This window comes from Hemicordylus capensis, chromosome 4 (assembly GCF_027244095.1).
Source record: "Hemicordylus capensis ecotype Gifberg chromosome 4, rHemCap1.1.pri, whole genome shotgun sequence".
Classification (NCBI taxonomy): Eukaryota; Metazoa; Chordata; class Lepidosauria; order Squamata; family Cordylidae; genus Hemicordylus; species Hemicordylus capensis.
The window spans coordinates 10349978-10362879 of NC_069660.1; the positions used below are offsets into that span (position 1 = coordinate 10349978).

At 47.0% G+C, this 12902-nt stretch overlaps 1 protein-coding gene across 6 annotated transcripts in view; it reads left to right on the forward strand.

Moving 5' to 3' along the window:
• Positions 1–12902, forward strand: part of LOC128322324 (peroxidasin homolog) — a 165787-nt gene that overhangs the window by 64857 nt on the left and 88028 nt on the right. For all 6 annotated transcript variants that reach the window (XR_008305664.1, XR_008305665.1, XM_053243384.1 and 3 more), the window contains one exon: positions 1188–1259. Coding sequence is in view for 4 of the 6 variants with exons in the window: in XM_053243384.1 (XP_053099359.1) it covers positions 1188–1259 (72 nt within the window). In the remaining 2 variants the exon portion in view is untranslated. The remainder of the gene's footprint in view (positions 1–1187; positions 1260–12902) is intronic.

The following is a 12902-nucleotide window of genomic DNA, read 5'->3' on the forward strand; positions in this document are numbered from 1 at the left end:
GAGTTTCATGTCAGTCATTCAGTCAGCAGCTATCTATCTATCTGTCCATTTGAGAAATCATTGGTACCTTTAATGATCAGGAATTGTCTCCCACTTTTATGGGGCCACTTGTACCACTCCTAACAAGTTGTTATTTTAAATTATGAAAACATGCAAAATACTAACAAATATAGCCACTGAATAAATAATTTACACAAGCTACTCAGTTGTATCTCGGGCAGATGTGAAAATGGGTTTCAAACACTGGATGCCTGTCCTAAAATAATTTTCACAATTTATGACTTTTGGCCTTTAGACATTACGCACCTATATGTGTGTGTATATATGAAGCTGCTTTAGGCTGAGTCAGACCTGCTGGTCCATCTAGCCTAGTATTGTGTCCACCAGGCCTTTTTTAGCCTTGCTGCCTGGTGACCTTTCTCACTGAGTGTTGAACCTGGAACTTTCTGTATGCAAAGTACATGCTGTGCCACAGAATTACAGCCCTCACCTGTATAGTGCCCAAAACACCAGGGAAAGGGAGGCACCATCTGCACAATGGTCTGCATTGGCCTGATCCTGTGACATCACCCACCTCTGCAGGCTGCTAGAATCGTCTATACAGGTGCAGCATGGCCTCCCCACCTCTTGACTACCCCCAAGTGGTGGCAGCTAGTACATGCAAGGGCCTCCTCCCAGCTCTATTAAGGCACACCTTCTGGATGGAACCTTGCAAGAGAGCATGCCTAATGCGGTTTCATTCCATTTATGTGAACACAGCCTTTCTCCAAGGAACACTTTGCAAAAGTCTTTGGTTCTAACGTAATGGCACTGATGCACCACTCCTCTGCCATGGTGGTCTTGGAACAGACTGTGGGGAAGGGAGCTGGTCTAGTGGTAGCGAGCATGAAGGGTTTGCATTTGGTTTGATGACTACATGTACTATATTCCCCTTAAGGGATGGGGCCATAGCTAAGTGGTAGAGCATCTGCTTGTATGCAGAAGGTCATAGCTTCAGTCCCTGGAAGCATCTCCAGGTAGGGCTGGGAGAGACTCCTGCCAGTCAGTGTAGCTCTCCAGTCTTGGAGAGCTGCTGCCAGTCAGTGTAGACAATTCTGAAATAGACGTGCCAATGGAATAAAGCAGTTTTCTGTGTTCCTGTATCACAATGCATGAACTGAGTGTGATCTCCTTTTCTTCCTTTCCAGGGATTTGCGCTTCAACCACATCAGAGACATCCAGCCTGGAGCCTTCAGGAATTTGAAGAACCTCAACACGTTGTAAGTACTCAAGATCCTTGTGTGTAACATGCTTGTTGCTGCCCATGTTTATCTCCAAAGAGATAATCCTTCCTCCAAAGAGCTCAGGGAGAGAACCATCCGTGCACATGATGGTTCTCTCCTCCTCCTCTCCATTTTATTGTCACAATAGCCCAAAGTCACCTGGTAAGCACCATGGCCGAGTGAGGGTTTGAACTTGGGTCTCTCCAGTCCTAGGGCACTTTGTGCGCTCCTTTGTGGTGCTACCCCGATTCTGCTTTTCTGCTTGGAGCTTCTAGCAGGATTGCATCTATTTTTAGCATTATCCGAAAAGCCTGTGCCTGGGTAAAAAGACAGAACAGTAGCTCTAAAGACAGTCCGCCCACGTAGTCAGGGGCGGCTCGTTCATGAGGCAAGGTGAGGCAACGGCCTCAGGAGGCACTTGTGCTGTGGGGTGGTGAGTGCAGGCATCCCACCGTCTCCCCCACTGCCTGGAGGCAGCGTCAACTCATCTGCCTGCCTCTTCTTGGCTCTTCACTGCCCTCCTGTCCAACCCCCCCTCCCCACCATGTACTGGCCAACCCAGCCCCTGATGCCAGTGGGTGGTGCCAGCCCCTCCTCTCTCATGCACATCCCTTTTCTGCATTTCCCAGAAGCCTCACTTTCTGAGCAGCCAAGTTTTTTAAGCTGGAAATTGGTGGAAAGGCAGCTTGTCAAGAACGCAGCTCCTAGATTTCCTAGATGGACGCCTGTGGGTGGAAGGCGCATAAGGTGGGCAGAGAGCATGATGTCCCCTTAGCTAAGCAGGGTCTGCCCTGGTTGCATATGAAAGGGAGACTAGAAGTGTGATCACTGTACGATATTCCCCACAGGGGATGGAGCCGCTCTGGGAAGAGCAGAAGGTTCCAAGTTCCCTCCCTGGCAGCATCTCCAAGATAGGACTGAGAGAGATTCCTCCCTGCAACCTTGGAGAAGCCGCTGCCAGTCTTTGTAGACAATACTGATTTAGATGGAAATATGGTCTGACTCAGTATATGGCAGGTTCCTCCGTTCCTATGAGAGAGAAAGCATCCATTTAGCAAAGCTTGGAGCTCTACTATTGGCAAGTCCCCTTCATGTGACTTTCAGCCTCTTCTTCCATGTGCACTGCCCTTTCACACCTCCCAGCCAGTCTCCTGGTTTGCTCTCCCAGAAGAACTTCTCCATGCTTCCTCCCTTCGTGTTTTTTTTAAAAAGATCTTGAAACTTACTGTATTTACTTGAATCCAAGACTAGGTTTTTTCCAGGTTCTCTGATGTTAAAAACTAGGGAGTTGTCTTCAATTCAGAGTCTCCTTCCTTTCAGGTGAATACATGATAACCTGTATTTTGAAGGTAGTCTTCTTAGATTTAGAGACATCTTCTATTCGGGTAAATCTTCTATTACGGTACTTGTTGAAGGAGGCTTTTTCATGGGTTTCATGCAGCAGCTTGATGGGGCTTTAATTCCAATTGGGTTGGTTTTAATTGTGCTTTATTATTTTACCTTGTGCTTTTATTAGTTTAATTGTGTTAAATTTTATATTGCTTTTATTGCTTTACTGGTGTGAGCCCCGCTGAGCAGTATTGTCCTGGAGAGGCGGGATATCAATATCTTAAAGAAAGAAAGAAAAGCCTGGCTGCTCAGAAGATTAAGCAGCTGGGAGATGTGGATGAGTAGTATGCATGCCATTTTTGCACAGCCATACTGCTGCTTTTTTTTTTAAAAAGCCAGGAAAACTCAGTTAATCCATGTGACGATTTACTATACAGGTGGCCCTTGTTATCCACAGTCCCAGCACCCATGGTTTGGCATATCTGCCGTTGGGTCATAGGGACCCAAGTTCTTTCTTCGCAGGGCGGAAATAGGGTTATTTTCACCTATCCATGGTTCTTGAGTGGCTGCAAATGACCTCTTCTGATGTCGTTTCCTGCCACCATTTTGTAGTGCTGAGCCATTTTGTGGCTATTTTCTGCACACACACACACGCACACACATCAAACCTCAAAATGAAACAAAAACCAGAGGATTTGGAAGTTTGGGGGGCATTGCTGGAGAGCCAGCCAATGTGCTTATTTCTGTTCTCGTGTTCTTCAGCACACTTCAGTGTGCTTAGGAAACTTACCCCCCAATCCCCATAGGGTAAAGCTTTCTTTATCTGCAGTTTTGTTATCTGTGGAAATTGGCAGGAGCTGAACCTTCACAAATAACGAGGGATACCTGTATGTACCTGAATCCAAGGCTAGGGTTTTCCCAAGTTTTTTTTAAAATATTAGAAATCAGGAGCTCACCTTAAATTCAGAGTCCTTTTTCTTTCAAGTAAATGCAGGTATAACCTGTATTTAACCTCTGCTTTTTAAGGGGTCATCTTAAACTCAGAGTCTTCTTCGATTTGGGTAAATACGAGGAAAGTGCAGGGAAAGTGAGGTCTGAGAATGGATGGATGACAGAATCACATGGGTCCCCCATAAAGGGTAAGGGAACAAGGTCTGTCAATCCTGAGCAAAACACGCTGTATAGAAGTGCCCGTAGTACAGGACTGCACAATCTGAGGCCTCCTGCAGACATGGAGCTACGATTCCCATAATCCCTGGCTGTTGGCCACTGTGGCTGGGCATGATGTGTTGGAAATGGACTTTCAGTGCATCGACCTTTTGCACCCACTATCCTAATGACCACTAGGGGCATTGGGAGTAGAGATAGTGAGTAAGGGTCTCCCTAGCTGTTCTCCCCATCTCTACTCTATGACTGATATGAGTCTTCATGTATTTCCTGTGAGAGTCGAATTCCATTCTTTTCCTCTTAGAGAGCAGATGGAAACATCTCTCTCTCTCTCCCTACCTATCCATTATGTAGTTCCATAGATTAAGGTTAGGTCTTTCCTATCCAAAGTGTACTTCACCAATAAATACTTAGTATTTATAGTTCTGCAAGAATCTCGCATGTGTCTTCTATAAATAGATGCAACAACTAAACTCTGTAACAGGAGTGGGTAGCTTCTTTAGTGCTCTGCTAATTAACTGGGGGATAAAAATGCCAACCCCCAACAAGTTGTGCAGCCCTGCCTCACCCCCACATCACACTGGTCTCAAAACAGGGTGAGGGGAAGGGAAGCAGGTGCGTGCTGTGTGCTGTTCTCTCCTGGTCTGATGGAAAAAGAACAGGAACCCTGAATGGTTTCAATTTGGTTGCCTAGTGCATGGAGACGGGGCTAATCCATGGTGTGTTGGATACTTGTCTTGCCAGCTTTATTTTGGGCTCTAATCATTCAAGCAGTATCACCTGCTTCGTTGTTCTTGGACTGCTCTGAGTTTGTGTTGGATCCCAGATTTTCACAGCTCACGTGGCTGGCTTCAGACCTTGCTGGATTCAATTTGCACTCTGCGTTTCAGGGTCCTTTCAGGATACAGCCTAACTGTGGGTAGCTACCATCTATTTCCTTTGAGCCGGGGGTTCTCAGACTTGGGTCCCCAGATGTTGCTGTACTACAGCTCCCAGCACCCCCTGCCATAATGGATGGAGGTCACTGTAGGGATGATGGGAGTTGGTCCAACAAAATTTGGGGATCCAAGTTTGAGAATCCCTGCTTTAAGTGATGTCTTCATTGCATTCACTTAAGGGAGGAGGTTAAGTGGCATACAGTACAATTTCGGCCAATTTCAAAGGGACTTGCTCCCTAGTATGTGAGCACAGGACTGTAGCCATGGTTGCCCCAAAATGCCTTTTATCAGTTATGTCACATATGCCAACTGCATCCCTTTCCTAGACGCTCAGGATCTTGCTATAACCACCCATGATTCGTATTTTCTTGCTTGTTTAAAATATGTATAGCCCACCTCCTAATCACAGAGAGTCATAAGACAGTGAACAAAGACACATATGAAATCACAACAAAGAAGTATTTGTTTGATTTATATCCCACTCTGTCCCATGGGCTCGGAGTGGTTTAAAGGGCCTTTTCTGAATATTAAGACTTCTGTCCCCAAGGGGCTCATAATCTAAGCACAGCAACAAGCAAAACAGTCAGCAGCCAAGCATCAAATCATGCCAAAAGCTGTAGAAAAAAATAATGTGTTGGACTTTTAAAAAAGTCAATAGAGAGGGAGAACATCAGAACACAGGAAGCTGCCTTATACCGAGCCAGACTCTTGGTCTATCTAGCTTAGTATTGTCTACATAGACTGGCAGCGGCTTCTCCAAGGTTCTAGGCAGGAGTCTCTCTCAGCCCTATCCTGGAGATGAGGGAACTTGGAACCTTCTGCATGTAAGCATGCAGATGATCCTCTCAGAGCAGCCCCATCCCCTAAGGGGGATATCTGGTTTTGACCTTCAAAGCCTTGCGGGGTTTGGCGCCTGTCTGCCTCCAGACCCGCCTCTCCCATCCAGTTACATCCCATCCGGTCAGATCTTCTCAGATGGCCCTTTTGTCTGTCCCTGATTTCCGAGAGGTTTGGGGTACTAGGACCCGTGAAAGGGCCTTTTCGGTTGCTGCCCCACTTCTCTGGAACTCCCTTCCCCTTCAGTTTCATTTAGCTCCTTCCTTATTGATTTTTAAATCCCTGTTGAAGACTTTTCTTTTTCCACAGGCTTTTACCCTATAGTTTACCTATTTGGTTTTTTCTTTTTTGTTAGTTACTTTAATTTTTAATTTAGAATGTAATTTTGTAATTTTGTGAATGTGATTTGATCATGGATGGATGAAGGGGCCGACCTGATGTGTATTACTGAGACTTGGCTGGGGGAGGCTAGTGGTCCAGTTTGGTCCCAGCTTCTCCCGCCAGGATATTCTGTAGAGGAGCAGGTGAGGGGATGTGGGCGGGGAGGTGGAGTGGCTGTGGTCTATAAGGATAACATCTCCCTTACCAGGGTCCCTGTTAGGGTATCGGACCATATTGAATGTGTGTACTTGAGTTTGGGGACCAGGGATAGATTGGGACTTCTGTTGGTGTACCAATCGCCCCGCTGCCCAACGGAATCTCTTACTGAGCTCATAGACTTGGTTGCGGAACTTGCGTTGGAGTCTCCCAGACTTTTGGTGCTGGGGGACTTCAATGTTCATTTTGGGACCAATTTGTCCGGGGCAGCTCAGGAGTTTATAGCGGCCATGACGACTGTGGGCCTATTCCAAGCAGTCTCTGGATTGACGCATATTGCAGGTCACACGCTTGATTTGATCTTTTATTCTGATCAGGGTGGTGTTCCGTGGGTGGGGACTCCTACGATCTCCCCGTTGTCATGGACGGACCACCATCTGGTTAAGGTTGGACTTACAACTGCTTTCCACTTTCGCAGGGGCGAGGGGCCTATTACAATGGTCCGCCCGAAGTGGTTACTGGATCCGGTAGGATTCCACGAAGCCTTGGAGGGATTTAATGTTGGCTCTGCTGGTGATCCTGTTGATGCCCTGGTTGAGAACTGGAACAACTTGCTCACCAGGGCAGTAGACACGATTGCTCCTAAGCGTCCCCTCCGACCTGCTTCAAAATTGGCCCCTTGGTATACAGAAGATCTACAGGGGCTGAAGCGGCAAGGTAGGCGACTGGAGCGCAAGTGGAGAAAAACTCGACTCGAATCCGACAGATTACGACATGGAGCACATTTAAAGATCTATGCTCAGGCGATACGTGCGGCAAAGAAGCGGTTCTTTTCTGCCCGTATTGCCTCTGCGAGTTCACATCCGGCGGAGTTGTTCAGGGTTGTGAGGGGACTAGTATCTGCTCCCTCTCCCTTGAACCAGAATTTGGAGGCATCAGTTACCCGCTGTGGTGTGTTTAATGAATTTTTCACAGACAAAATCTCTCGGATTCGGGCCGACCTAGATGGAGACTCCACAATTAATTTGATGTCTGAACTGGAGGTGTCCGACAATTCCTCTCATGCGATTCGACTGGATCAATTTAAGTTTGTGACTCCTGATGATGTGGACAAGCTGCTTGGAGCGGTGAGGCCTACCACTTGTCCTCTTGATCCTTGTCCAACATGGCTTGTTCTATCTAGCAGGGAGGCTGTTGTAGGCGGCCTGGTAGAAATCATAAATGCTTCTCTGAGGGAGGGCAGGATGCCTCCTTGTCTTAAGGAGGCAATTATTAGACCTCTTCTAAAGAAGCCTGCATTAGATCCCTCAGAGCTGAGCAATTATAGGCCAGTGTCCAATCTCCCATGGCTGGGCAAGATAATTGAGAGGGTGGTGGCCTCAGCTTCAGGCGGTCTTGGAGGAAACTGATTATCTAGACCCATATCAAACTGGTTTTCGGCCAGGCTATGGGGTGGAGACTGCCTTGGTCGACCTGATGGATGATCTCCAATTGGCAATTGACAGAGGAAGTGTGACTCTGTTGGTCCTCTTGGATCTCTCAGCGGCTTTCGATACTATCGACCATAGTATCCTTCTGGAACGTCTGAGGGGGTTGGGGTGGGAGGCACTGTTTTACAGTGGTTCCGCTCCTACCTCTCGGACAGATTCTAGATGGTGTCGATTGGAGATTGTTGCTCTTCAAAATCTGAGCTTAAGTATGGTGTGCCTCAAGGCTCCATACTCTCTCCAATGCTTTTTAACATCTACATGAAACCGCTGGGAGAGATCATCAGAGGATTTGGAGCTGGGTGTTACCAGTATGCTGATGACACCCAGATCTACTTCTCCATCTCAACTTCTTCAGGAGTTGGCATATCGTCCCTAAATGCCTGCCTGGAAGCAGTAATGGGCTGGATGAGGGAGAATAAACTGAAGCTGAATCCAGATAAGACGGAGGTACTTATTGTGCGGGGTTGGAACACTAGAAACGATTTTGATCTGCCTGTTCTAGACGGGGTCACACTTCCCCAAAAGGAACAGGTTCGCAGTCTGGGAGTACTTCTGGATCAACGTCTCTCCTTGGTTTCTCAGGTTGAGGTGGTGGCCAGAGGTGCTTTCTATCAGCTCTGGCTGATACGCCAGCTGCGCCCGTTTCTCGAGATCAATGACCTCAAAACAGTGGTACATTTGTTGGTAACCTCCAGACTTGACTTCTGTAATGCACTCTACATGGGTCTACCTTTGTACATAGTCCGGAAACTTCAGTTGGTTCAGAATGCGGCAGCCAGGTTGGTCTCTGGGTCATCTCGGAGAGACCACATTTGTTGATGGAGTTACACTGGCTGCCAATAGGTTCCCGGGCAAAATACAAAGTGCTAGTTATAACTTATAAAGCCCTAAACGGCTTAGGCCCTGGGTATTTAAGAGAGCGTCTTCTTCGCTATGAGCCACACCGGCCGTTGAGGTCACTTGAGGAGGTCCATCTCCAGTTGCCACCAACTCGTTTGGTGGCTACACAGAGACGGGCCTTCTCGGCTGCTGCCCCGAGATTGTGGCATGCGCTCCCTGCTGAGATATGATCTTCCCCATCTCTGGCAATTTTCAGAAAACACCTGAAAACACATCTCTTCAACCAGGCTTTCTCAGCTTTTTAAAATTTGTTTTTAAATTGTTCTGATGATTTAATTGTTGTTTTATGATGTTTTTAATTGTTAATCATTGTTTCATGCTTTATAATTTTTTGTTTTAATTATTAACTGATTTTAATGGTGTTTTAATGTAAACCTCCCTGAGCCTTTTGGAAGGACGGTATAAAAGTTTTAATAATAATAATAATAATAATAATAATAATAAATAATAATTTTAATGCTGTCTTGCTTTGCATGTTTTTGTACACCGCCCAGAGTCATCGGAGTGGGTGGTATATTAAATGTTTCTAATCAATCAATCAATCAGTCTTCCAGTGCTCACATGTAGTTTCCCATTCAAATGCAAGCCAGGGTTTCCCAGACCGACCTGGAGATCCTGCCAGGGTCTGAACCTGGGACGTTTTGCAAGCAAAATAGATACTCTGACCCAGCAATCCAAACACCGCCCAAGAGCAGTGTATTATGGTCTACTAGATGCCTGACCTAGTAGGTGGTTTAGTTGGAGGAAGAAACATCAATAACCTGCGCTACGCTGATGACATCACTCTGATAGCTGAGAATGCAGAAGATCTGCTAGCTCTAGTAATGAAAGTCAAGGAGCACAGTGAAAAAATTGGACTATGACTAAATGTAAAGAAGATTAAACTAATGACAACAGGCACAGCAACCGGCCTCAGAATTGATAATGAAGACATTGAAGTGGTGGATAGCTTCTGCCTTTTAGGATCAACCATCAACTGTAAAGGATCCAACAGTCAAGAAATACACCACAGACTAGCACTTGGTAGGGTTGCAATGAAGGCCTTGGAAAGGATATTTAGATGTCGTGACGTGTCTACACCTACAAAGATTAGAATCTTTTAGATAGTGGTTCTTCCCATGACACTCTATGGATGCGAAAGCTGGACTTTGAAGAAGCAAGATAGAAAAAGTTATGACACTTTTGAACTTTGGTGCTGGAGACGACTTTTGATGATACCATGGACAGCCAAGAAAACAAAGAAATTGATCATAGAACAAATCAAACCAGAATTTCCACTCAAGGCACAAATGACCAGGCCCAAACTTTCATACTTCGGACACATTATGCGAAGACCCAGATCCCTTGAAAAGTCCCTAATGCTGGGGAAAGTGGAAGGAAAGAGAAGAAGAGGACGACCCGCAGCAAGGTGGATGGACTCGATTACAACAGCAATGAATGCCCTACCAAGAGACCTTAAAGGTCAAGTTGAAGACAGATCATCCTGCAATCTATCTATGTGGTTGCTAAGAGCTGACACTGACTTGACGGCACTTAATCAATCAATCAATCAAGTGCCTGACAGTTTCCCTGTTTTTGTAGTCTCAGGCAAGTGTCAAAACCAGAAGGTTCACTGGTGGACCACCACACATGGACCGTGGTCTGCATCCTCCATAGGAACATAGGAAGCTGCTTTTTAAGGGAAGCTGCTTTATGACACTCACAGTCAGACCCTTGGCCCCTCTAGCTCAGTATTATCTACACTCGCTGGCAGTAGCTTCTCCAAGGTTACAGGCAGGAATCTCCCCCATCCCTACCTGGGTGCTTTCCAGATTACACCCTAGAACAGCAGTAAAATGCTTTGGCTGGGCAGGATCATATTAAAAATGATCCCATAATCAAACTCCTACAACAGGAAAATACAGCTGTTTTTCTGCAACGGACTTGCAACACTGTAGGACTAAATTGCAAAGATAAAATCCGAAGTAAGGCATCGGAAATGTGAATGGCACCTTGCTGTCAGCGCAGGGACTGCGGTGTCACAACACAGGAAGTGCGGAAGCACACTTTGCAGATCCGTAGTGACACTGTGGTAAGGGTGAATCTGGAAAGCCCCCTGGAGATGCTGCTTCCAGGGACTGAATCTGGGACCATCTGCACGCAAAGCAGATGCTTCACCACTGAGCTATCCTTCCCCCACTCCCGCCCAAGGGAAATATCGGACAGCACTCACAAGTACTCTCCTATCCAAATGCAAACCAAGGAGGACCTTGCTTAGCAAAGGGAACAATTCATGCTTGCGACCACGAGACCAGCTCTCCTCCCTGAGGAAGCTCATTCCAGTTGGAAGGCACCGCAACTAAGAAGGCCCTGTTCCTTGCTGCCGCCGACCTCCCTTCCAGAGGCAAGGGTACTCTGTACAGGTCTGGGACAGCTCTTTCATGAGGCAAGGTGAGGCGGTCACTTCCGGCAAGAGATTACTAAGGCGCCAGCAGGGCCGTGAGAGAGGCCCCTGCTGATGCCATCAGAGCAGCTTTTTGGGTCCATGCAGACAGGCCCGTCCTTTGGGCAGGGTGACAAGGGCGATCGCCCCCAGCCCCGCACTCCCCTAGGCCCCCCAGCTGGGCTCAACCACCACCACCCCAACTCCCCCTTTTCTGCCGCTCCTGGTGCCCCACGTTCAGTATCCAACTCGCACAGCGCTAAGGAGGTCCATCACCTCCCTTCCCATTTGAGCAAGGAGAGATGCGAGCGAGCTTCCCAGCGCCGCAAGAGCTGGGTACTAAATGAGCGGCACATGTGTACCCTGCTTAGGCATCAAGGCGCATGCGCACCTGCCATTTAGTCTCCAGCTCCTTAGCACTGTGCAAGTTGGATACAGGGGGTGGGGGGCAAGGAGCAGCAGTGAAGGAGGTGTGTGGGTGACAAGGGAGTGCCGCTTGCCCCCAGCCCTGCACCCTCCCAGCGATAGACTTGCGAGCTTTGCGTCTGCAGTTGCCACCGGCTCGTCTGGTGGCCACTCAGGGACAGGCCTTCTCCGCTGCTGCTCCGAGGCTTCGGAATGCGCTCCCTCCTGAAATAAGAGCCTCCCCATCTCTGACAACTTTTTAAAAGTCTTTAAAGACGCATCTGTTCACCCAGGCTTTTAATTAATATTGTTTTAATGGTTTTAATGCTGTTTTAAAATAGTCTTTTAAAAATTTTAATTCACTGTAGTGTTTTAAACTTTTCATTTTTGCCCTGCCGATGTCAAGGGGCAGCAGTTAAGACCACGAGTCAATAAGGGAGAAGGTGACAACATGGAGAAAAGGACAATGGGGCAGGCTTTCTTTATTTTTATTTATTTTATTTATTAACACATTTCTATACCGCCCAAAACTTACATCTCTGGGCGGTTGACAACAGAATAAAAACAAAGTAAAACATTAGTTAAGACAAAAATGAAAAATTTAACACATTACAAGAATTTAAAATTTAAAAGTTTAGCTGCTTTAGGTTTAGGCTTCTAGGAACATAGGAAGCTGCTTTCTACCGAGTCAGACCCTTGGTCCGTCCAGCTCAGCATTGTCTACCCAGACTGGCAGTGGCTTCTTCAAGGTTGCAGGCAGGAATCTCTCTCAGCCCCACCTTAGAGATGCCAGGGAGGGAACTTGGAACCTTCTGCTCTTCCCGGAACAGCTCCATCCTCTAAGGGAGGATTTGTTTATTATTTAGGAACATAGAAACATATGAAGCTGCCATATACTGAGTCAGACCATAGGTCCGTCTAGCTCAGTATTGTCTACCCAGACTGGCCGCGGCTTCTCCAAGGTTGCAGGCAGGAGTCTCTCTCAGCCCTATCTGGAGATGCTGCCAGGGAGGGAACCTTCTGCATACAAGCAGGCAGGTGCTCTTCCCAGGGTGGCCCCATCCACTGTTCCCTCTAATAGGGTCTTCCAGATGTTGTTGACTACAACTCCCAGCATCCCCAGTTGCAATGGCCTTTGGCTGGGGATTATGGGAGCTGTAGTCAACAACATCTGAGAATCCCTGTTAGAGGGAACACTTGCCCCATTCCCTGAGGGGAATATCTTACAGTGCTCACACATGTTGTCCCCCATTCAAATGCAAACCAGGGTGGACCCTGCTTAGCAACGGGCAATTCAGGCTTGCTACCACAAGACCAGCTGTCCTCCCTTATTTACATTTTTGATGCCTCCTCTGTCAATATTTCCATCCTCAGGGTGGCTTACGAGGGGAATATAAATAACAGCAGAGCCTCGTTTAAACAAGTCACACGATGAAAATAGTTTCGGACAATTAAAACAGATTAAAACAACAGAATAATAAAAGCAGAACACATTCCTGCAGAGATTCAAACCAGATGAGAGTAATTGCGGAGCCTGGAGAAATAAAAAGGATGGGTGTGAGGACGGAGCTTGGGACGAGAAGGCTCCCTTGGTGTCTCCAAGAGCATTCTCGCC